Source organism: Olea europaea, unplaced genomic scaffold (genome assembly GCF_002742605.1).
Source record: "Olea europaea var. sylvestris unplaced genomic scaffold, O_europaea_v1 scaffold1016, whole genome shotgun sequence".
Lineage (NCBI taxonomy): Eukaryota > Viridiplantae > Streptophyta > Magnoliopsida > Lamiales > Oleaceae > Olea > Olea europaea.
In genome coordinates, this window is record NW_019227483.1 from 263,011 (window position 1) to 285,601 (window position 22,591).

The 22,591-nt window shown below is 35.6% G+C and overlaps 2 protein-coding genes across 10 annotated transcripts; one reads left to right on the top strand and one right to left on the bottom strand.

Annotated features, from left to right (window-relative positions):
* The first annotated feature begins 2,760 nt into the window (after nt 1-2,760).
* LOC111372611 (EID1-like F-box protein 2) lies at nt 2,761-10,462 on the top strand. 9 transcript variants are annotated; one of them, XM_022994987.1, is made up of 5 exons: nt 2,761-2,898; nt 3,206-3,263; nt 3,511-3,574; nt 5,704-6,477; nt 9,869-10,462. In XM_022994987.1, the coding sequence occupies exons 3-4, from the start codon at nt 3,551-3,553 to the stop codon at nt 6,457-6,459; spliced, it is 780 nt and encodes a 259-aa protein (XP_022850755.1). In that variant the 5' UTR covers nt 2,761-2,898; nt 3,206-3,263; nt 3,511-3,550; the 3' UTR covers nt 6,460-6,477; nt 9,869-10,462. The 9 variants fall into 9 exon arrangements, with proteins under 9 accessions (XP_022850755.1, XP_022850761.1, XP_022850762.1 ...); XM_022994986.1 differs by lacking the exon at nt 2,761-2,898 and adding an exon at nt 2,905-3,099; XM_022994988.1 differs by lacking the exon at nt 2,761-2,898 and adding an exon at nt 2,905-3,099 and having other exon boundaries at nt 5,707-6,477.
* A 7,658-nt stretch (nt 10,463-18,120) lies between these two features.
* On the bottom strand, nt 18,121-20,623 carry LOC111372596. Its single transcript, XM_022994966.1, has 10 exons — nt 20,581-20,623; nt 20,264-20,472; nt 19,847-20,131; nt 19,722-19,780; nt 19,168-19,364; nt 19,028-19,062; nt 18,685-18,979; nt 18,394-18,443; nt 18,241-18,310; nt 18,121-18,131 (listed from the first exon to the last, which is right to left on the bottom strand). The coding sequence occupies exons 1-10, from the start codon at nt 20,621-20,623 to the stop codon at nt 18,121-18,123; spliced, it is 1,254 nt and encodes a 417-aa protein (XP_022850734.1).
* Between the last annotated feature and the right edge of the window lie 1,968 nt (nt 20,624-22,591).

Here is a 22,591-nt window from a genome sequence, read left to right on the forward strand (position 1 = left end):
GGGTGTTGTAAACACGAAATCATGCCAATCTCGTTCAGAAATTCACGGTTTCCTTGCCTTGATCTAGATGAGAGCTGCTTCACAGCAATTACGGTACCATCATATAGTTGACCCTACACCAGTTAGCCAATCAGAAATATGAATGATGAAAATGAAGACGGAATTAATTATCTTTCACCAAAAACAATACCTTGTACACGGAACCAAAACCACCTTCTCCGATCTTGTTTCCAGCATCAAAGTTGTTAGTGGCAGCTTTAATTTGTTTCAAACTAAAAGCAACTGTTTGCAATTCTAGATCTTCAAAACCTGTCCCCGTAAAATAAAATAAAAAAAGGAAAATCATTAAGGTGGATGTCCCATGGTGTCAGCATAAGCCTTTGTTTTTTCATTTTTGCATTTTCGGATCAAACAAATATTCTAGAGGCACGGAAAATTTGAACCAAAAAAAACAAAGAATTTGCACTATAGCAGCTATAAAATATGGAAAAAATTCGTAGGAAAGGCCTAATGTACAAGAACTGAAATTGTTTATGACTCAACCGATCTTTTAAACTAAAACATTCAACTTGACCGATATGCACAAACTGAAATAACCATCTACAAATCTGCTTATGTTTACACAATCATAGACATCACCTGTTCTTGCTCGTTTTCTTCCTCCCAAATAGCCTTTCCACCAAAGGATGCCAAGTATCATGAAAATAGCAAATGCTGACAGAACTCCAACTATGATATAAGCAGTCACATTCTTTTTGCTTCCATTTGAACATATTTTGAAATCTGCATAGGAGAAAAATAGAAATTTGTGGAACAAAAATCATTTAAGTGAAAGGTATATCTAATTTTCTTTAAATTCATCTGATACTAGTAGGTGTTGCATTTTCCAACATTCATGCATCAAATAAGATATAGGCACCATGGCTACTATAAATAAACACAAACAGATAATTATAAAAAAAAAAAAAAAAAAATTAACTAAATATTTCACTAGACAATAATTTTTCTATCATATGTTTCATTAATTTTTATTAAAATTTACTAAAAATTTGATTTTAATTTACAAAGCTTTAATTTATTTCCTCCGGAAAAATGATTACGGACAAGGTTTTGCAAGATGTGAAGAGAACTTCTTTGGAACAAATTATGGGTTTCTCCTTCACCGCACATTTTGAAAGAATAAAGTGTTGTTTTGGGGTGGGTCAAATGCTTATCAATCAAATTCACGATACCTAAGTTTTAAAGGGATAACTTTAAGGACAAGTCTTTTTTTTTTTTTTTTTTTTACAAGGTGTCCTATTCTAGACTAATCCTTGGGTCTGTGATCCGGCCCCTCTTCACACAGTCCGGTTAATCGCAGGATGTGCCTCCAACTGGCCAGGGTCCGAGCGCTCCCCACCTGGTCTGACAAAGTGCCAAGCAAGCCAATCCAAGTTGCACCTTGCCTTCCAAGAATAAATCCTTGCCTTCCAAATGTTCCCTTGCCTTCCAAGAATAAATTCTTGCCTTCCAAGAGCCCCATGTTTCGAACTCACGACCTCTGCTCTGCCAGGTTTGACAGCGTCCGTCCTTTGCCAATGGAGAAGTGCCATGGGGGGCACGTCTTGATGTATATAGAATATGTACATAGGAGTGTCACCACTCCTCACATGGGAGTGGACCCACCTCGTCCGGGTCCCACTACTTGTGAAGGGTGTGAACACTTATATATACTCAAATTATGTACACCGAACACAACCCCAACTATAAATCCATATATTCTATTCAATACTTAGAGCCTATTGGGGAGTTTTTTTTCCCGTAAAAAAAGTTGATTTTTTGACCGTTATTTCATCGTTCCAGCCATCATATTTGACTTTTTCTATCATAAGTGGAATCCATTTTTTTTTCTAACGGTCAAAAAATTAATTCTGGAAATCACTTCAAAACAGGCTCTTAATGGTTTATTATAAACAAATACATAATATTATTTATCTCAAGTAGTAGAAAATAAGCATACCTGGCTTCGTCGATCCTACTTAATTTTGAACTCAAAAGTCTGCTCAAAATATAACCATTTCCAATATAAAGTTGATGGGAATGTTAGATATAGATGGCACATCTTAAGTTTTTCAAATAAGATTTTTATTGACTTACTCCCTATTTGAGCACCTCATTTTTTTTTTTTTTGGGAAAATATGTTTTCTGAAGGTGATTTTTTGATAAATGTGTGGTTAAAATTTATGGAAAAAAATTGGATTTACATGTAAAATTATTTTATAAGAGAATGTGGTTGAAAATGAATTTTAAAAAGAAAAAAAAGGCTCGAGGCTTAATAGGCTATAAGATAATGATTATTTCCAAAATTCACGCTACAAAGTTGCTATTTTTTTAGTACCAAATATTAGAGTAAGTTGGTACTAACTTCGGCAAACAAATATAACGAATTTTATGTTTATGTAATGGGATACAAATTTTAATAATTAGCAAAGGTAGGCATAGTCGTATCCATTAAGTCATGCTAGCAATTCGAATTATACCTTTTAAAATTTAAGATACTACTCAACACGTGACATGTTGTCAACAACATCATAAAAAAAAATTGTACACCAAACATAATTATTCACTACGTAACTCGACTCGACAACATGGATATACACGTAGCTATTGTTAGAATGGATGCTAAAAATAGGATATAATGAATCGAGATCTAGAAGAGGGAAAGTTCATTCTGAACAGCACAATACAGACAAATGAGAGGTAGACTATATTGAACCGATGACGACATATAATTATTAAAGGAAGCAGAGTCGATAAGCTAAGCTATATGCACCTGACTTGACTGCCTTTGTCTACTTGCATTGTATTTGTATCAATCGCCCACACCTTCCAATATTTTAATGCAAAATTGCATTACTGGTAACCATCATTTTTCTATTTTTTCATTCACCACAAATATATTTCATTTTTCCTTTTCCAATATGAATCTTGAAACCCCTTTCTTAACCCCCAGATTTTGCAGATTCTGATACTGTAACTTTTTTATTTTTATGGCAAAAAGTAAATTCTAAATAAGTTAGAAATTCTAAATAAGTTAGTATTTCTCGCATGTTTATTCAGGTAATTTTTTTGTTTTGTTTTGTTTGACCTATTTGTGGATTTGCTCCTTCCTTGCATTTATATGCGAATCCTAAAATCCTTTTTTTTTTTACCCTTGTTAATGCAGGTGGGTCTTTTTGCTATGATTTCTGGGCTGATACTTAAAGTACTGAATTTGAGTTGAGGTTAGAATTTGGGGCTGATTCAAGATTTTTCCGATCTAGCCCAGTTCGTGCTTGTTTATTTTGAAGTCAAATTGTATGTTTTCTTTTGGGTTTCTAAACAAAGATTGGTAATATGTGGCCCTTGAAGAATCTATTCTAAGTGGAAATTTCTGCTTCTCCTGTGTAATTATGAGTAAATTGAAGTGAGTTTTGGTTCTAAATATTATATGGATTCGGGTTTAATGAAGTTCTTTTATCATGAATGCAGGTTCACATGACTATTCTTTTTGTTACTTTAATTGGATTTGATGACTCGTGGCTTTAAATTTTTGGTACTTGCTCTCATTTGTACCAGATGCTTTATGGATATATGACCTCCTTTTCTTTTTCATTTTTACCTTTATTCTTCTTCTTTTTATCATTTTATTGTTTGTGAATTATGTAGTATGATATGGTGTTGGAAGTGGATTGATAATCTGAGATTCTAATGCTGTCATGTTGCAGTATGTATGATTTGTTTATTATTTATGAAATTTAAACTTTATAGACCTTACATAATTGACAAGATCTCCATGTCAAATTACCAAAAAAAATAATTAATGCGGAACATACCTTGATTCATTGATTTGTATCTTGAATGATGAATCCTGAATAATAACTTTTGAATCGTGTTCCTGATCTTTAATCTTGATTATTGATTATGAATTCTTCTTCTAGATTTTTGAATTACTATTGTGAGTATTTGATCTTTCTCTTCAATATTCTTGAATTAATGGGATGACACAAAAAATGAGAAGTGCCCATCATGAAACCCGTCTACCACGTATATAATAGGCAACTAGAGGAAAGAAACATTACTCCTAGAAGTTATAAAATGAAAATTTGTTAATAATAAAATTATCATTTCCTTCTTCAAACAAGATTCAATCCTACAACCAACTATAGCTGACTGCTCCACTTCCAAGCTATTAAAGAACAATTGAAGATTGCCCTTGTTTGAGCCCCATTTTGATGGGGAAAATGAATTTTTGAATAGTGTATTGATGTGAAATGTGTGGTTAAAAAATAAGGAAAAGTTTTGGATTTGCGTGTAATATTATTTTATTGAAGAATGTATGGTTGAAATTATATCAAAACATTGTTGAAGAATTCATTTTCTCCAAAAAATGGGAATCAAACAAGGGCTAGATCTCATCTCAGTTTTGCATTCTAGCTTCCTCTTCAACGTGGCACTTCATTTTTCCCTAAGATGATCCACTGATACAAGAACTCAAGCCACTTTTATTTTTTTATGTTCATTCAATTCAAATATCAGATTATTGATTGCACCAATTCATCCATTATCTGCTGGGTGAGCAGCAATGAAGTTGATAGTAAATACAGAACTCTGGTTAATCAGTTTGGAAACATTGACACATCAAACCACCTCCATGAAAATGAGTGTGCTTGTTTACCTAACTCTGGTGTTGAAGCTCTATTCTACAATACAATATATTGTTGCATGACTTTCTTATGTCCTGTCGACGTAGAATACAAAGGAACCAAAAACGAGATTGAGGAAGAAAGAGGACCAAAGCAAGGGGAGAGGATACAGAAGAAATTGGGGGCGAAAGTATTAATTTATTTCATAATCAAAGTCTAACTATTACGATGCAATAGGCCCCTTTATATAGGGCAATGAAGCTAAAATTAAAAATTAAAAATTGAAAATACAAGAACCTTATCAAAATATTAAAACTAATCTAAGATCTAACTTAATTTAAATCAAACTACTTTAAATTTTAAAATCCTATCTAAATGCATCGTTGTACTTATCTTCATTTCCCATCACCTATACAATCAGTTGTTTCCCTAAATTTTACTAAATGTTGGTGTCAATCTAGTGCTAGCTGATGAGAGACCAATTCATATGATGTGTTCTCTCAGTTCCAATAAAATGCATCCCGATCAAGTTTGAGCTGGAGATCAGATAATTTTGCTGGTAAAACTTATAAGTTCTCAAACAACATTCGGGCTTTAGATACAGATACTACAAGCTGATAAGGTGGTTATTAGTTCTCACAAGGGACTCTTTATTTCTAATTAAAAATCCGAACCTCAAAAAATCCAACAAATCACAAACTAATCATAGCAATTACAATGTGTAATGCGACGAGCAATTTTAATTCCTAATTCTTTTGGGTTTGGGCCATGATAAACTGAGACAAAAAATTGTCAATGGTGTATTCCTTGCATGGAAGGACGCTGTGATAGTTGAAAAACATATGCATTTTAAGATTTTAGCCTAGAGATTAGGCAACCTGTCATTTTCTTGTTGGTTTGTTTCTGACCAGCTTATTATTTAGTCCTTCAGTTAGATTTGTAATGTACCATTTATGATGATAACACTTGTTTGATCGATAAATTTGGCTGATATTGAGTTTCAAAATTAAAGATGCTTATTTATTCATGTTGCTTTTAGCAGGTGAAGGCTATGATTCTCACGAAGCAATACCGCTGCATCCACTCGGCCAGTTGTCTCTGCACAAAAGGGCATCTTAATGAAGAAGTCATTTTCCTAGTTTTTCATCACCTAAATTGGAACCCAATGTTGATTGCGACACTTTCTTGCGCATGCAAATGGTTCGATGATCTTGCTAAGCGAGTCCTGTGGAAGGAGTTCTGTAGGACACGAGCTCCAAAGATGATGCTGGATTTGCAATCTAGTGGCAGTCACAGTATTGATGGGAACTGGAGGGCACTCGGGAAACTGCTAATATACTGTTCTGGATGTAAGAAGGGTGGCTTGTTCAATAACGTTGACATTCCTGCCCACTTTGTCCATAGGACACGATTCTCAAGGACATCTGGGAAAAGCTTTCTATTACCACAATGCAGAACAGATGTTTTGTATGTGTCTGATCCTTGTGAACATCTTGATCAAGGGGATGAAGGGGATGTTGGATTCTTTCGGGGAATATTTAAATGCTTTGCAATGTCGAAGGTAAGGAAAGTACTGATTAACAGAGGCGCTCTACTTCATCCTACAGAGGTGTGTCCCTATTGTAAAGCAAAGTTGTGGAACATGCTACAAGCAAAGATGATACCATCCAGTGCCAGCTGTCGGTTAGGTGCTTATGAAGACTGCATTGAGTATTATGTCTGCCTTAATGGACACGTGCTTGGTACTTGCACCCTCTTACCCTTGTCTGATACAGAAGAAGCATCTGAGGAGTGACATTTTGGTGGAATTCAGGTACGTTCTTTTTTAATTTAGGTACAATTTTTAAATTCCTGGCAAAGTTTGGTAAGCAATATTGAACAGAATTGGACCTGACTGCGATGTCTCCTTTTTATTAGTTAATATAGTGTAGTCTTATCCAACAGTGTACTAAACATGTATTTATGTTCTCATTTGACTGACCTTCGAGCTGACACTCTCTTTCTTGTTTTTCTCTAGGAATTTTGCTCACTGTACAATACTTTTGTACACTATTGTTGAAAGTCCTCTCACATGAGGTGGTGGGGCTCATGATTAAAATAATCGTGGGTCCCACCCCATGTGAGAGGGTTGTCAAAATTAGTGTACAAAGTTGTGTACAGCATTTTTGTATACCATTGTTGATAGCCCTCTCACATGGGGTGGTGGGACTATATGTGTACAGTAATTTTGTACACCATTGTTGACATCCCTCTCACATGGGGTGGTGGGGCTCACGATTAAAATAATTGTGGATCCCACCCCATGTGAGAGGGTTGTACAAAATTGCCGACAACCCTTTAGGAATTTTGCTATGTGTATAGCACTTTTGTACACCACTATCGACAGCCCTATTAAAATAATCATGGGTCCTACCTTATGTGAGAGGGCCATCAAAATTAGCGTACAAAATTATTGTACACATAGTAAAACTCTTCTGTCGGAATTTTGCTATGTGTACAACATTTTTGTACACCATTGTCGACAGTCCTTTCACATGGGGTGGTAGGGCTCATGATTAAAATAATTAAGGGTCCCATTCTATGTAAGAGGCCTGTCAAAGTTAGTGTACAAAATTGCTGTACACATTGTAAAACTCTTCTCTAGCAATTTTGTTATGTGTACAACACTTTTGTACACCATTGTTGACAGTCCTCTCACATGGGACGGTGGGGTTCACGATTAAAATAATTGCGGATCTCACCTCATGTGAGAGAGTTGTCAAAATTAGCTTAGAAAATTGCTGTACACATAGCAAAACTCTTCTCTAATAATTTTGCTATGTGTGCAGCACTTTTGTACACCATTGTTGACAACCCTCTTACATGGGTTTGTGGGGCTCACGATTAAAATAATTGCAGGTCCCACCCCATACGAGAGGCCTGAAAATTAGCGTACAAAATTGTTGAACATATAGCAGAACTCCTCTATAGGAATTTTGCTATGTGTAAGCACTCTTGTACACCATTGTCAACGGCCCTCTATGTACAAAGTTGTACATAGCAAAATTATTCTCTAGAAATTTTGTTATATGTACAGTACTTTTATACACCAATGTTGACAGCCCTCTCACATGAGATGGTGTGGTTCACGATTAAAATAATCGTGAGTCCCACCCCATGTGAGAGGGCTGTCAAAATTAGTGTACAAAATTGCTATACATATAGCAGAACTCCTTCTCTAGAGGGGGTTGGTTTAATGCTATTTCATTGAAAAAACAGCACTTATCCTAGGACAACGAATTTGATGTCCTTTGGAGCATCTCCAAGAGACTTCATAAGATACTTTTTGTTTTGGAAAGTTAATATTTAAAAATAAACTCCAAGAGACTATTATAGACCCTGTTTAGCCCCCTTTAAAACTCTTCAGTTTAATTTAATTTTTTCTCTCTCTTACTTTCAAATACACAATCTTCAATAAAATAATATTACACTTAAATCGAAAACTTTTCAACCACACAATTTTCAAAAAAATACTATTCCCCCATTATAAATTCAAATAATGGGGGCCACAACGGGGGCTATATTATACTAAGGGAAAATTGCAGCAGCGGTACCAAACTTTTCGTTTATTAGCAGATTTAGCCCAAATTTTTAGTTTGTGCCACCGTGAGTATCAAACCTTTGAAAAACTCATACCTGGAGTCCAAATTGATGATTTCTGTTAGTTTGACCATTAGTTGACTCAATAAATTGACTTTGACCAATTTTAAAAGGGGTAAAATTGTAATTTTGAATTAAACTTAAAAACAAAAAAACAAGAAAAACAAAAAAATAAATAAATTAAAAGCATATAACTGCTCTTCTTCTCTTTCCCACCCCCACTGTTCACCACCTCCTTGATACCCGATCCCAAATTAATCCAACACCACAGTCATTGTCGCGTCCCGCCGCCTGTCGCTTGCACTACAAAACTCATCTTATCATCATCCCAAATCACAAACCATTATCAAACCAATCAAGAAACAATTTCATTTCCATCAAGAATTTCCAAGTCAATGTAATCTATGGTGGCAGAAACACACCTTACGGCCACACCCACCATTTCAGACCACCACCAGTAGACATGTACACCACAAACGCTCAATATGATGGTGATGATTCAACAAAATAGGACCAAAACATCAATGTATTTTCTGGGATTTTACATCCAATGTGTGCGAATAAAGGCTCTCATATCCAATCCAACTGATGGTTTTCCCATTGTTCAATCCACAAATTCACCTACGAGAACTCATATTCATACTCAAATGATTGTGGGTACACAATTAATTGATCCAGTTGCTGCTCAGTTGCCTCGTAATTCGATCTCTGAAGTAGCGACTTGACTGTTCCATCAATTGCAATTGACAGCCAAAATATTGTTCTTCCATCCATTGTGATTCACCGGTGGTTGAAGTGGGTCTTTCCTTACTTGCTTTGTGAGAGCTAAAATACTGCTTAGTAGATCTCTTTGATTTGAAAGGGATGATGAATATGGGGTGCGTTAGTTTAAGGTGGAGGGGTGGGGGCGATGAACAGTACTTTTTATTTTTTGGGGTAGGGGTGGACTGACTTTTCTCTTTTTATTAATCTATGTTTTGTTTTATTTTTATTTCAAAATTACCATTCTACCTCCTTTAAAATTGGTTAAAATCAATTTCTTGGATCAACTAACAGTTAAATTAACAGAAATCATCCATTTGGACTCCAGGTGCGAGTTTTTCAAAGGTTTGGTACTCACGGTAACACAAACTAAAGGTTTGGGCAAAGTCTGTTAATAAACGAAAGTTTTGGTACCGCTGCTGTAATTTTCCCTTATATTAATGCACTTAATAAGTTACAGAATTTAATACTCCGCTCCTTAAATTATTCAAATCATATTTGTAGTGATTGGTCGTTAACATATAAAAAGAATATATTAATTAAAAGATGAGGAGAAATTATTGTTTGAAAAAGGCAAAATGAAGAGCCAGAATACATAGCATTGTTGGAATATATAAAAAAAATTACTATCTAAATTTAAAGATGTTCTCAATTTTATGTAAGATGCTCTTTATAAATGGTCTCTTGAAGATGTTCTTAAGACATTCTTAATACTCATACTGATTGAGTTGCCATGATTGAGCTCTTCAATTATCGACTAATTCTTCTGCAACGTATCTGATAAATGACAACTTTATTACCAGTTGTGCAGTATCAAATATATCGATGCGCCTGTCCCGTAGAAATTTGGTGGATGAGAAGTCGGTAAGCCTCACATGGTCTCCTGCAGAACTCGTCTTTGAAAGTTGAGTTCACAAATCTGCTGCTCTGTAATCTATTACTCAACTGACAGGTTGCCAGAATGCTATTAATAACCAGTTTATTTCTTTCATGGTAAATTACAAGGTGGTTCTATATACTATGTTGTCCATGTCTTCATGTAGGACCGACAAAATGTATCAGAAATTTGAACAATGATCTGTAACATTCAACACACTTGGCAGCTCGGTTACCTATCAGTTTCAACTTCTAGGAATTAATATTTGCCCACCATCGCTTGAGTTTCAGTCATCCTCTTGTATTTCCTCTCTTCTTGTTTGCTTCATGATAAGCATGTATGGCTGGTTTTGCATTGTGTCTGGTCTATATACGGGGGCATGAATTCTTGTAGCATGGTGCAACTCTTTCACCAAGTTGAATTTTAATGTTTTTAGCCATTTGGATGGAAAATCCAAGCGTTTATTGGCTGTTGAAAAATAAATCCTACACTATTGGACAACAAATCTCAACTTCTATTATTATTGGCTGCAGAAATGGTTCTTCTACCTTTTTGTCTTATCCTTATTAGTTTCCTATTTGTTGAGTTTATGTCCAAGAACGTTGCCTGTATTGTTCTTCTGATCAATTTGCACGAGCAACAGCAATTGAAAAGTTTTTCTGCCAAGCCTGTAAATGCAATCAAAGCAGGAGGTAAAGAGCCAAGCTTCCAATGTTAAATTCGAATTCAGATTCTGCAAGAACTCACGTCGAGTAAGAAAAAAGACATGTTGAAAACTGGATCACTAAACCGACGATCTAAGCATCTGTTTGATGTTTTTGAATAATTTTTTTGGAGAACGTGTAATTAAAAAGTAGAGAATTTTAAGTTTTCGTGCAAAATATTTTATTATATATGAATGTCATTGAAAATGAATATGAGAATTAAAGACAAACAAGGGCTTAAAATGTATACAACTTTTTGTCAGGTTTCCCTGTTATTTACCTTAAGCAAGAAGCATAGAGCATTTCAACTTCAGTATCATTTTTCTCAGGTAGTTAAAGCTGAGGTATTTGGTTTACATCAGAATCAAGCTGATTGACAACATCATCTGAGAATACCACCTTGTCAAGGTTGGGAAGGAGCTGCACAGTGCACTCATATAATCTTCTTAGCATAGGAAAAGATAAATGAAAAGGAGAGAAGAAAATTTCTGATGAAATAAATGACTTTCAATCTCAGGTGTATCATTAAGAATAAACCAGTAAATGAGGACTGAACCTCAAATTATAACCGCCACATGCTAGAGGAAACCCCATTATAATTCACATAATAATTGTTTGACAAGGTTTATTTAGGGTCATCAAAATCTCCATCCAGTTTTAAAAGAGAAGCTCACCCAAAAATTCAGTAGTTAAAGATAAACCAGGCATGATCACTGTAAACTAAAATAAATTCTAATTGATCACTTAGTATATCGAATGTATAATGTGTAGAAACGTATCCTCTCCTCTCAGAATTATCGCATGCCGTATATGTAGTTTAGATACCGATTTTAAATATACCGTATATGCAGCTTACCGCATTTACCTTATTTGACAGTGCATCTCACCGTATATGGCAGTCTATTGTATTTGACAATGAAGCTCACCATATATGCGTAAAATTAACACAAACTGTTTTTATTAAAATAACAAAGATTTTTTTTCCAATAAAAATACCATATATGTAACATGCATATACCGAATTGCATTTACCAACTGTTAGCAATATATATATTTTATTTTTATTTTTATTTCTAACATAAATATAAAAACAAGTAAACTGCAAAATATATGAATCTAGTAAATTGCAAACGTGTAAATTTCTAAATAAATAAATAACCCGCACACAAGTTCAAGATCCGAAAGCAATTTCGGTCCATTATTTTCACCCTCCTGCGAGCGCATGTAGAGAGAGCTTCTATACTACATATGATTACTGTAACACCGCTTACTCGATTTCATGATTATAATGTCTATCTAGATTAATTTCATAATGGTACATGTATTTGTTCAATTAATATAATTCTTTTCACCGTGACTAACTATTTTTTTTTGCAATGGATTGTACCTTGAACGCCTTAACGATCAATGTGCCTATTTCTTTAACTACGATATGTTTATAATTTTATTAAGCTTAAATTTAATTATATAATATATTTATGTGATTATGACTAGTCTTTTTATGGATTGAACCTAGACATCGAATGGGAATATGTTCCTTATTTTAATCTGCTCACTTTTGTGTAAGTCAATTGGAAAATATTAAATGAATAATTAATAGTGGAAATGTAGTAACCTAACGAATTTATTTTATGGTAACTAAGTTAACTTAGAAAAACTAGATGTCTAATTACTTAATTAAAAGATTTTATGCCACGTTAAACGTAATTAAAGCAAATGTATTGGCTTTTTCTATTTTTTACACCTCCTTGCAAATGAACTGTACATTCTCCCAATCTCCTCATTTCCAAAACTTATCGGCGTCTCTTTCTACCTCTGCATCTTGGGTGAAGGTATGAGGATTTATTTTATTTTATTTCTATCATCTGTGAGTTCGGGATTACGCTCTGTTCATCCTTTAAAAACTATTTATACATATAGACAAATAATTTTAAATTAAGTATCTTCAAATTTTGGTTGGGCAGTGAATAAAGTAAGTAAATTGCTCACCTATTTAAGATGTATTAATTCAACTTTTCTTAGCATCAAGGCATCTCATGTTTGGCCTTTTCTTGCCCGACGTTATTGCGCTGCGTGATTAGTGTTTGTGTACTTCATCTCACCATATGTAATCACTAATAAATTTTGCTACCTATGAAATTAAAATAGTCTTTACTCATTATAAGAATATTATTTTTATGTCCAGCGAACAACATTCTATATGGTGTTATAGTGGAATTCTATTTAATCGACTTAGTATAATAATGACAACGAATAATGAGTTTGTTGTAGCCTTCTTCTATTAATCAATAGTATTGAATTAGGATTTTTGGCACGTTGACTTCGATGGCGACAAGGGACATCTCCACTCATCATTCTAAAAAGTTAATTGCTAAGGATTCAAGGTAAGTAAACCTCCCTTTATTTTCATGCGTACGTTACATGATTAAATGTATGAACGTATTATCTAATTTGCTATTATGTGAACCTAATGTATATTTATTACGTTTTATGTTACAAATGTTTATCATGACATATTCATGCACGACAATGCATCCATAAGCATACACGAAGTTTCAACGAACAAAAGTTTCAAAATGTCAATGACTCAATGAATGTTTAAAGATATGTATTTCGAAAGTTTTTGTTACGAGATGTATGTCTATGCCATGAAAGGTGTGAGTGGGAAATGGGGCGTGGGGGACCAGCGCACCCGACCAATGTTTAATAATGAATGTTTCAATGTTAATGTTCATCGCTTTGCGGTGAAATGATGAATGTTAATGTTAATGTTAACCGCTTTGCGGTACTACCGGTAGGACTCAATCGGGTTCCAAACCCACAGCATTCTGATTTGCTATAGGCAATACATCAAGTGAGCTTACGACGTCAATGTTATGTTTTTAAAGAAATGAAAGGATTGGGATACATAATGAGAAACACATTTTGTTTTCAAGCAACTCTTATGCATATCATCAGCATGCATCATATGCATGAGGTTTGCTTACTGAGCATTAGCTCATTCCACGTTATCCCTTCACATTTTCAGATGATGAATGCAGGATGATGCGAGGTGATGACTTCTGGTGACGTGGGCTTAGTGCCAGTACAGTTTATATTTGCTTTCGTTTTTAAATAAAGAGAAATTTTATTTTTACCGTCCTATATTTTTATTAAGTACGAATATATTTTCATGAGTGAAGCCAATGATGTTCATTTTGGTCAAAGAAGAATTTAATCGTTTCCGCATTTATGTTTTCAAGAGGAAGTTAAACGACTAAATTTGGAGATGTTACAGTTTGGTATTAGAGCCCAGAGTTATAAACCGATTCTGTAGACATTTTTTTTAAAGAAAATTTTTAAATATTTTTGTTAAAGAAAATGTACTAAGTCCCATCATAAGAGGTCATCTCACAATCATCTGGTAAGGTTATGAGTTCGAATCATGGGAGACACAACAGAAAGTCGTGAGGGACAAGTGGGCACAAGGCCTACCCAAAGTGGACAGTACGTAAGCTAACGGCTTGGACGAGAGGTCCGGTGAAAATGACATTCGGTCTAGATCAATTGGCACGATTGTACATTAAAGAGATCGTAAGATTGCATGGTACCCCCGTATCCATTGTGTCTGACAGATATCCGAGATTTACATCTAAGTTTTGGAAGAGCTTGCAAGTGGCTATGGGAACGAAATTGAATTTCAGTACGGCATCACCCTCAATCCAATGGTCAATCTGATAGAACTATTTAGACTTTGGAAGATATGTTAAGAGCATGTGTTTTGGATCTAGGAGGCAATTGGGAATCGTATTTACCTTTGGTGGAATTTGTATATAATAACAGCTTTCAGGCAACTATTGAAATGACACCGTATGAAGCTCTCTATGGTAGAAGATGTAGATCACCTGTTCATTGGGATGAAGTCAGAGAAAAGAGAGTTTTAGACCAAAAATTATTGAAAGGACAGTCGAAGCCATTGATAAGATCCGCACTAGGATAAAGGCAGCGCAAGATAGACAAAAGAGCTATACAGATATCAAACGAAAGGACTTGGAGTTTCAAGTTGGAGATAAAGTCTTTTTAAAATTGGTACCAATAAAGGGTATACTTAGGTTTGGCAAGAAAGGCAAGCTACGACCTCGTTATATCGGACCTTTTGAAATACTTGATAGGGTCGGAAGTGTGGTCTATCGATTAGCTTTGCCGCCCGAACTATCAGCAGTTCACAACGTATTTCACCTATCGATGATCAAGAAGTATATGCATGATCCTGATCATGTGGTCAATTATCAATCCCTAGATGTACGTAAAAAATTATCTTATGAGGAATTACCGATTAGAATACTGGATCGAAGGGTACATAAGTTATATTTTGTTTATTTATACATGAAGAAATGATGATTAACTATTTTATTGAAACCTCAAAAGCATAATGTATAAGTTGATATCACTAACAGAGATAATACATAATTGGACACTTATGTGACAGATATGGTTAGAATTTATCAGACCGCTAGAAAGGCCACAGCTTGTAGAGCAGCGTTGAACCGTAGGTCTATCATTCAATCCTATGAGAACTACATGACTGACCCATCTCGTTCACTTGTTGAACACATATATGACATTTACGAGAGTTGTATGGCGACGGTAGATGTAGGACTGGAGATCATGCATATCGAGGCTGTAAATAACCTCACACACTCACTTCCACCTCAATGGGGAAACATGTAAGTCATGGTTAGAGATGAGATGCTAGAAGGTAACCCTCCAAAGCACCCAAATGCAATTGAATTCGGTATATATTGTCAGATCCTTCTAGACAGGTGGAGTGAGAGCTTAGAACCTCAACCAGAGATAGTAATTGAGCCTGAGACCAAGCCCGAGCCCGAGCCCGAGCAGTTTGAATCAGACCCAGAGGAAGATCCCGAATGGGTGCATGAGAATGACTTTGGATTGGAATTAGAGAATGAATATGAGCATGAGCCACTGGTTGAGATGGACCTAGAGTCGGGGCCTGAGCCAAAAGACTCCTTCGAAGATGAAGCTCCACCAAAGAAGATTCGCAAGATTCACAGGGATTAGAAATTAGATTCATTTTCCTTGTGTTATCTTTTCCTTAATGTTATGGAAGTAAATATATCCTGATTTCAAGGAGTATTTTTAATAAAATAAAAAAATCAATTCTGGGTCGAGTTGAAAATATTTCCCTATTTTAATCCTGGTTTTGGAAAAAGAAGTTAATGTGAGATATTATATCTTATTTCTAGGGAAATGTCGCTTGCAAAGCAGAACAATTTGAGAAGGGATATCTTACAAGAGGTTCAAGATCCTGGCAGGCTGAATCAGAACCCAGCTCCACCTACACCGCCAGCTCCTATTACTCTCCTGACTCATGCCTCGGTGGTTGAGTTATTTCGAAGGCATAAGCCCTCTACCTTCGATGGAGCATCTGGCCCACTAGTAGTTGAGGAATGGCTTCGTAAGCTAGAACGAATTTTTCGACTCATAGACTTTTTCGACTCATAGACTGCATCGACGCCCAAAAGGTTCAGTGTGCGGAGTTTATGTTTATTGGTGATGGAAGTTACTGGTGGGATTCAATGTCTCGGACTAGAACCCCGGAGCAGCAATTGGCGTTAACATGGAAACAATTTAAAGAGGAAATAATGGACAAATATTTTCTACAGTCTCTAAGAGATTTAAAGGAAAGTGGATTCCTTCAGCTTAAACAGGGTAATATGTCCTGACTGATTACGAACGAAAGTTCGATCAACTCTCAAGATATGCTCCACACCTGGTTGACATGAAAATTAAGAAGACTAGAGGGTTCGAGCAAGGGTTAAACTCAGACCTAAGCATGATCCTTATGTCACATTGTTTCACATCATATCGTGAGCGTGGATGATGTCAGATGGAGATGCAACATGCCATGGAGACAACAATGATTTAATATCTTTAGTTGATTATGAAATGTTTACGTTTTCTTTAAACTAGATTCCTATAGATGTCATGTGTGGATCCATTCTACGAAAATTCTTTGTGAATAAATTATGTTTAAAAGTAGATATGTGTCATAGGAATAAATTTACAAATCACCGTTTATAAAAAATATGTTAGCGATTTAAAGTTTTGCCGTCTCTTTAAAAAAAATCAGATTTTGCCTCGTCTTTAAAAATTCATAACTCCTCTGTTACTTTGAATTTTTATACAAAATCAGCGGTGTTAGATATTCTCATAAGTTAGCTATTGAATGAACTTGGAATCATATCAATTCGATGTTGGTAGAATTTTATATGTCATTTTAAGTGAACTGCACCGATTTACCTTTCAACCGGGTCGCTGCTGGGTTTTGAAAAAATATTTTAATACCTCATATGATGCCGATGGAAGCTAATTTTTTATTATGTTATATCATAAGGAGTTTAATACTTCACATTAAAATTTGATAAAGTTTCAAGCTCGATAGCTATACAAACGAATTTATTGACACTTACCCTACGAGATAGAAAAAAAGAAAACAACTTTGTTTAGTTAGTGTTAGCAGGATTTTGGAAAATATTTTAGCGCCTTATATGTCACCGACAGAAGAAAATTTTTGGATATGTTATATTATAAGATGTTATACAAACTTTATGATAATACAACTCCCCCCATTTAGTTTTTCATCAAAAAGAAAGGTTACAAGAAATGGAAGGTCATTTTTTCACTACATCCTTCCTTAAATCCGAATTTCATCTTATTTTCTCTCAAAAAAATATATTTTATGTCAATTTAAGCTAAGGGATTAACAAGGGTGAGAAGAAGAAAAACTTTCTACACATTTGTACTTTTAGCCGTAAACTTAAAAAAAATAGCTAAACTTTTAAATGAAATTATAAAGATTTAATTTAAGAATATTTTTTTTAAAAGGATAATAAATGACAACATAACTCAATATAAAAGAAACTAATTCGTAATGTCTTCAGGTGACATCCATGCATAAATACATTTTTGTTACGTGAAATTCTAGGCAAGAATTTAAAAATAAATGTTGTTGTTTGACTTCCCATTTTTGCGTAGTTAGTTTTAAAATAAACTCGTTTACTTAGTAATTTAAATCAAAACTTCACGAAACTTTAAGAGAAAGTAGGGAACTTCTCATAATATAACATATCCAAAATTTAGCTTTCGTCGGCGACATATGAGATGTTAAAATATTTTTCAAAATCTCGCAGCGACTCGATTTGGGAAGTAACCCAGCGCAGCATACTTAAGGTGGCATATAAAATCCCATAGTTATTGGATTGACATGATTTTGAGTTTATTCAGTAGCTAATCCATGATGCTATCAAACACCATTAGCTTTGTTCAAAAATTCGAAGTAACAAATTAGTTATGAATTTTTAAAATTTGAGCAGAAACTGAAATTTCTAAGAAAACAGTAATATTAACTAGTTGAATTTTTTTTTTGAAGACGGTGTTTCGTAAGTAAATTCTAAATCACACATATATATTTTTAAACATAACCTATTCATAAGAAAATGTTCATAGAAATAGTTTCATTTACGATGTCCGTAGAAAAGTAATTAATAGGAAACACAAATATTTCATAATCAATTTAAAGTTGTTAATTCACCGATTTTTCCATGTCGAATTGCATCTTCAACCACAATCATCCGTGTCCCCAACAAAAGAACAAAATCAACCTGTAAGAAGGGATTTAACCCATGAGTTTGAAACTCAATAGATATCATCGGTGCATTTCGTAATCAAATTAGAAAATTAGAACCATTAATTCATACGGTTGCACGTAGATGGATTTTCGGAAAAATCCGATATCTATAGCATTATCATAACACGTAAAGCCGAAGAATGATCATTCAAACTATAGTAGTGCCGAAGCACCGTACCCGAAGGTACCATTTCATTCAACTTTTACGAAAAATCAAATTTGAAAACGAAATAACACTTGCACCTCAACCTACCTTGAATTTTCTTGGATATCAAAGAAAAAATGTGTAGAAAGCCTTTCTTCTTCTCGCCTTTGTTATTCCCTTAGCTTAAATTGACATTTTCATACCGTCAGGATGTGCAGTGTATGGAGTGATATGAGCCTCCTCCAATATCTCCTTCCTCAAAACTTCATCCTTAAGTACATAAATCCTTCCTTTAAACATCAGAGCCCTATCCGAAGCTATTCTAAAGTCCTTTCTTTTATCATTACCAATCTCGTTCTTGATCTTTTGCAAGAATGGATCCTTACCTTGTGCCTCAATGATCCGATCTCTAAGAGTAGGTCGAACCACCAAAGTTGCTAAACGGGTGGTGACTTGCTCTGGTGTGGCAATTATTTCGACTCGTAAATTCTCCAAGTCCTTGATCAACTCCAATTGAGTAGTAGGTAATGACGCCAATCATCCCACTGACTTTCTACTTAGCGCATCGGCAACAACATTAGCTTTACCAGGATGGTAATGGATAGTACAATCATAATCATTTACAAGTTCCAACCATCGTCTGTGTCTTATATTCAATTCCTTCCGTGTGAAGAAATATTTGAGACTTTTATGATCCGTGTAAATGTCGCACTTCCCTCCATATAAGTAATGGCGCCATATCTTTAAAGCATGCACTACTGTAGCAAGTTCTAGATCATGCGTCGGGTAGTTCAGTTCATGCTGCTTCAATTGCCTTGATGCATAGGCAATCACTTTTCCGTGCTGCATCAGTACACATCTTAAGCCTTGTTTGGATGCATCACTATATATAACAAATCCTTCCGAACCTTCGAGTATAGCTAACACGGGTGCTGAAATCAATCGTCGTCTTAGCTTCTGAAAGCTCTACGCACACTTATCTGTCCATTGAAACTTTACTCCTTTCCTTGTCAATTGTGTCATTGGTCCTGCTATTTTGAAAAATCTTTCTATAAATCTTCGATAGTACCCGGCCAATATCAGAAAACTTCGAACTTCACCCATGTTAGTTGGTGTATTCCAATTAGTTACTGCTTCCACTTTTACTGGATCTACCTCAATTCCTTGGGCAGTAACTACGTGACTGAGGAATCCAACTTGTTCAAGCTAAATTTCACACTTTTTAAATTTGGCGTATAACCTTTCCTCACGCAGTGTTTCTAACGCCATTCTAAGATGCTCTTCATGTTGATCTTTACTCTTGGAGTATATCAAGATGTCATCAATGAAGACTATGATAAATTGATCCAAATACTAATGAAATACACGATTAATTAAATCTATGAACACTGCCGGAGCATTTGTCAACCCGAATGGCATAACTATGAACTCGTAATGTCCATAACGAGTTCGAAAAGCTGTCTTGGGTATGTCACTTTCCTTAACCTTCAACTGATGGTATCCAGATCGTAAGTCGATCTTGGAAAATGCCTTAACCCCTTTCAATTGGTCAAATAAATCCTCGATTCTCGGGAGAGGGTATTTATTCTTTATGGTGAAACGGTTTAACTCCCGGTAGTCAATATACATCCTCATACTTCCATCTTTCTTCTTTACGAACAATACTGGTGCGCCCCAAGGAGACACACTTGGTCGAATAAAGCCACAATCCAACAGTTCTTGTAATTGAAATTTTAACTCCCGAAGTTCCTTTGGGGCCATTCTGTATGGAGCTTTAGATACTGGTGCCGCTTCGAGAACCAGATCTTTTTTGAACTCCACCTGTCTATCTAGAGGAGTACCAGGTAGGTCTTCTGGAAACACATCTATAAACTCTCGTACCACTGGTACGTCCTCAATCTTTATTGTCGTCTGTTTTTGTCCTGAGATGTTAACTAGAAACTCTTGGTACGTTTCTTTTCTCATCATTTTCTCAGCTTGCAAGGCCGATACTAGTTGGATATGGGGTTTGGTCTTTATTCCGAGGAAAGAGAATTGCTCTTCTCATGGTTTCTGAAAAGACACTTCCCTCTCACTACTAAGAATGGTTGCATAATTACCTCCCAACGAATCCATACCCAAAATCACGTCGAAGTCTTTCATCTCTATCAGATACAAATTAGCTTCTAATGTTTTTCCTTCGATTTCAAGATTTACCGACCTGGCTAACTGATCTATATAATGTTCTACCAGAGGGGACGCTAACTTCTAGTGTACTTTCTGACTTCTCACAAGTAATACTAGATTTAACAATGAAAGACGTTGATACAAAAGAGTGAGTAGCTCTCGAATCAAATAGTACATAAGCAGGTTTATTGAAAATCAGTAAAATACTTGTTATTATGTTTGAGTTTTCCTCTGCATCCTTCTGAGTCAGTGTAAAGACTTATGCTTTTCCCTTTTTGTTCTGATCACTGTCATCATCCTTCTTTTCAGTGAACATAGGACAATCCTTAGCAATATGTCTTGGCTTACCGCACCGAAAATAGGCATTTTTCCCATACAGGCATTCACCACGATGAGGTTTACCACACTTCAAACAAGGCGCAATTGTAGCTACTATGGCCTTGTTGGTACTAGATCCGATGTTAGCCTTCTTATTTTGCCATTTGTCCTTTCCTTTGTCTTGACCATTCCACTTCCTTTTTCCTATATGCCCTCTATCTTGCTGGTTGTACAATTGACGGCGTTGCTCCGCATTAGCCTTATGATACCAAATAGCGTGAGCTCGTTCCAACATTTCTCGATATGATGTGAAACGATGTGACATAAGGATCATGCTTAGGTCTGGGTTTAACCCTTACTCGAATCTTCTAGTCTTCTTAATTTTCGTGTCAACTAGGTGTGGATCATATCTTGAGAGTTGATCGAACTTTCCTTCGTAATTAGTCAGGGACATATTACCCTGTTTGAGTTGAAGGAATTTGCTTTCCTTGAAATTTCTTAGAGATGAAGGAAATTACTTGTCCATTACTTCCTCTTTAAATTGTTCCCATGTTAACGCCAATTGCTACTCCGGGGTTCTATTTCAAGACATTGAATTCTACCAGTAACTTGCATCACCAATAAACATAAACTCCACACACTAAACCTTTTGGGCGTCGATGCAGTCTATGAGTCAAAAAATTCGTTCTTACGAAACCATTCCTCAACTACTAGTGGACCAGATACTCCATCGAAGGTAGGGGGCTTATGCCTTCGAAATAACTCAACCACCGAGGCATGAGTCGGGAGAGTAATAGGAGCTGGTGGTGTAAGTGGAGCTGGGTTCTGATTCAGCCTGCCAAGATCTTGAACCGCTTGTAGGAGATCCCTCATCAAATTGTTCTGGTTTGCACGAGACATTTCCCTAGAAATAAGATATAATATCTCACTTTAACTTCTTTTTCCAAAACCAGGATTAAAATAGAGAAATACTTTCAGCTCGAACCAGAATTGATTTTTTTATTATTAAAAGTACTCCTTGAAATCAGGATATGCAATAGTTCGACGACCTTTACTTCCATAACATTAAGGAAAAGATAACACAAGGAAAATGAATCTAATTCTAATCCCTATGAATATTGCAATCTTCTTTGGTAGAGCTTCATCTTCGGAGGAGTCTTCTGCCTCAGGCCCCGACTCTAGGTCCATCTTAACCTGTGGCTCATGCTTATGTTCATTCTCTAATTCCAACCCAAAGTCATTCTCATGCTCCCATTCGGGATCTTTCTCTGGGTCTGATTCAAACTGAGGTTCTGGTCCGGGCTCGGGTTTAGGCTCAATTACTATCTCTGGTTGAGGTTCTAAGTTCTCACTCCACCTGTCTAGAAGGATCTGACAATATATACCGAATTCAATTGCATTTGGGGTGCTCTGTAGGGTTACCTTCTAGCATCTCATCCCTAACCATGACTCTCATGTTTCCCCATTGAGGTGGAAGTGAGTGTATGAGGTTATTTACAGTCTCGATATGCGTGATCTCCAGTCCTGCATCTACCGCTGCCATACATCTCTTGTAAATTTCATGTATGTGTTCAACAAACGGACGAGATGGGTCAGTCATGTAGTTCTCATAGGATTGAATGATAG